Consider the following 2,870-nt stretch of genomic DNA (forward strand, 5'->3'; position numbering starts at 1 on the left):
AAATAAATAAAAACGGACCTAATGGGATTAATGAATTTTTGTAGTTACATAATTACGTGCGCGCTTGATTGTACTAGGCATTGGTTTATGATTTAAGTTTTGAAATTTCTTAGACATAATTATTACGTTTAATTATATAAAAGTCTATGATAATGCGACAGGAAAAAGATGAAAATTCAATCTGCGAAAGCTTTTGTATATACTGTATACGCACATTGAACTGTCTTGTAATGTAGTAGAAGAATTGATAGTCAATTTTTTCTCATAATGAAGAAACAAACGAATTGTTAATGAAATAAAAAAAAGAACAATGTGTCCGATCTATTGATTTACAGTTTTATTTCTATATATTTCCTTGCTATTAATGATTTAAAATATTTTGAATTATCAAATCAATTATCTATTCCCCATGAAAATACAAAAAGATATTTGAAGAAAAATTTTTATTTTAATTTAACATGCATGCGCATATATTTTTTTCTCTTTATAAAAATGAGAATATTTTAGTACAAATGAAACACAATTTCACAATAATTTTGACATTAAATATCAACAAGAATAATGACAGTCTTTAGATTAATTAATTTATTGCAGACTTCAATAGAAATCATTGAAAATTCTAACACATCTCAAATAATACACAAACTCACAATTTTTGGATTTAATCATATCATCATTAACCAGTAACAGCTACAAGACTAATTTTAAAAAAGTATCAAAAATATAACAGGTAGCCTGCTATATTTATTCACAAAGTCTCTTAAAACCATTGCTTTTATGATTAAACAAACCTATCATTTCATCGAGGATTAAATATATTTATATAAATATAAAAAATTGTCAAACACTAAGCCGCCAATATGCTTCAAAGTCTGTTGTGACATTTACGATCCGCTGCAAGAAAATAAACAAAAGTTAAAATTCAATGGGATTATCCAAATAATAAATTTTAACTTACACAATGATGTTGTTGATGGGAATATGGATGAGTTTGACAAAGAAACCAATGAATCCCATTATGCAGAAGCCAACAGCGGTGGCAATGGCAATCTTTTGGAACTCCTTGCGATCAGGCTTGGTGCACCTTTTGACGAGGCGAATGCTGTCCTTGGAGAACTGCTTGCCTGGCTCGAGGAATTTCTTGATCTGATCCATTTTTGGCTGAACTTGAGCTTCTATTTATTCTGCGTACAATAAGTGCCAAATTAAAATATGTTACAATCTCGGTGTCACTTTGTCAGCGATTTCGGGGCGAAGTTTTGAATCTAGGTATTACGAATATCAAACAATGACTAGCTCGCGCCTCACGTAGCACTCGAAAACGACAATCGGCATGATAAATAATTCATAGACACACACGTGTTCTTCGCTAAATAACACACAACTGCACTATTTTAAAGTAAAATAAAAATGCACACGATAACGTGACACCGAAGCGAATCGTCGATAAAAACCAATTACTAAGAGTCCTGCGACAACCGAACTGATTTTCATTGACAAATTTATCTCGGATAACGTGCGAAAATGCTGGAAAAATCGCCGACAGCTGTAAGTGAAATACCTCGCGTCGCCTGCGTACTTACCGAAGTTCACGGAATAAATGAGGCAGCAGCAGCAGCAGCGCAGACGACAGAGCAGTGTATACTAACACGTACACCAATAAATGAATGACGTGGAGAAAATCTGCGGATTTGCGTCCGTGAACGTGTGTGTGTATATAAACACAACACAAAAGTAATCCCGTTATGTCGCAAAAGCGAGAGCCGCCGTGTGGCCTGGGCACAAGTGGCGGGGCGCGTCAGCGAAAAATGTGGATACTTACAAATAGAAGTCCAAAGCCCTATGCTGAATTGACGCCGACTTTTTAGTTCTGTTACCCAAGAGGTTGGTGGCGCAAGTGTCGGATATTTTAAAATAAATTAAAAACTGTCTAGGCGCTGGCAGACTGCGATTTGAGCACAAGTCCTGCAGATCGTCAGACCGGTGCTAGCTAGCCACACAGCCAATACAATACTGAATTTTACTAAATTTTTTCGAGTGTTGGAAAAGAATAGTTTTCAAAACAAAAAATATTTTCCGATGGTTGCTTTAAAAAAAAAAAAAATTAATATGAAAAACAATTTACAACTCCGACACGAAAAGGGAGAGCCCGAGCGCATGTGTATCAGTCTAACGCAATCGCTGGAAATATTTTTTTTCGTAGCACAAAAGTAGTAATTTATTGTTTTTTCGCTATAAGGCATTGATATATTTTGTTGAGCATTACATATCCCGAGTAGTATGTTATTGTAAATAATCATCGCTAAACACAGTAAAAATGAGCAACTTAGGTCACTGAATCAATAGTATTTAATTAGCTGTGTGGTTAGCTCACCGACCTGATAATCATCAGGACCCGAGTTCATATACCAATCGGGATACGTAAAAGTCTATTTTGATTTATTTTGAAATTTCCGACCCTTGCGCCACCAATCTCTTGGGTAACAGAACTAAAAAGTCGGCGTCAATTAAGCATATGGCTTTGGACTACAATTTGCAAAGCAGATTGGAGTGAAATAAGCTTAGATACTACATGTACGCAACCTGTCACTTACACCCATCTGCAATGCCTCATTATCATTAAAATGTATAAGATATATGAGACGTAAAATGAACGACTCGTTGTCGTACGGACCATGCGCGGGTCAGAATCAACGCGTGGAAATTTAAAGTGAAAATGATCGACTCGTTGTCGTACGGACCATGCGCGCGTCAGAATAAACACGTGGCAGACACTCGAAGTGATTCCGGCTACGCATAGCCCTATTAAATAGTGTGAAACTACAGTGCACACCTGCTGAGCGAAGAGCGTATCGAGAGGTAAGCAAGAC

At 36.0% G+C, this 2,870-nt stretch overlaps 1 protein-coding gene across 2 annotated transcripts; it reads right to left on the reverse strand.

Moving 5' to 3' along the window:
* Positions 1-315: 315 nt before the first annotated feature.
* Positions 316-1,797, reverse strand: LOC106651761 (protein transport protein Sec61 subunit gamma-like). Of its 2 annotated transcripts, XM_014370425.2 has the most exons (3): positions 1,584-1,797; positions 959-1,184; positions 316-894 (listed from the first exon to the last, which is right to left on the reverse strand). In XM_014370425.2, exons 2-3 carry the CDS (start codon positions 1,153-1,155, stop codon positions 885-887), a joined length of 207 nt encoding a protein of 68 aa, XP_014225911.1. In that variant the 5' UTR covers positions 1,156-1,184; positions 1,584-1,797; the 3' UTR covers positions 316-884. The 2 variants fall into 2 exon arrangements, with proteins under 2 accessions (XP_014225911.1, XP_023315907.1); XM_023460139.1 differs by lacking the exon at positions 1,584-1,797 and having other exon boundaries at positions 959-1,556.
* Positions 1,798-2,870: the final 1,073 nt, after the last annotated feature.

This window comes from Trichogramma pretiosum, unplaced genomic scaffold, assembly GCF_000599845.2.
Source record: "Trichogramma pretiosum strain Unisexual culture from Peru unplaced genomic scaffold, Tpre_2.0 scaffold89, whole genome shotgun sequence".
In the NCBI taxonomy this organism is placed as follows: domain Eukaryota; kingdom Metazoa; phylum Arthropoda; class Insecta; order Hymenoptera; family Trichogrammatidae; genus Trichogramma; species Trichogramma pretiosum.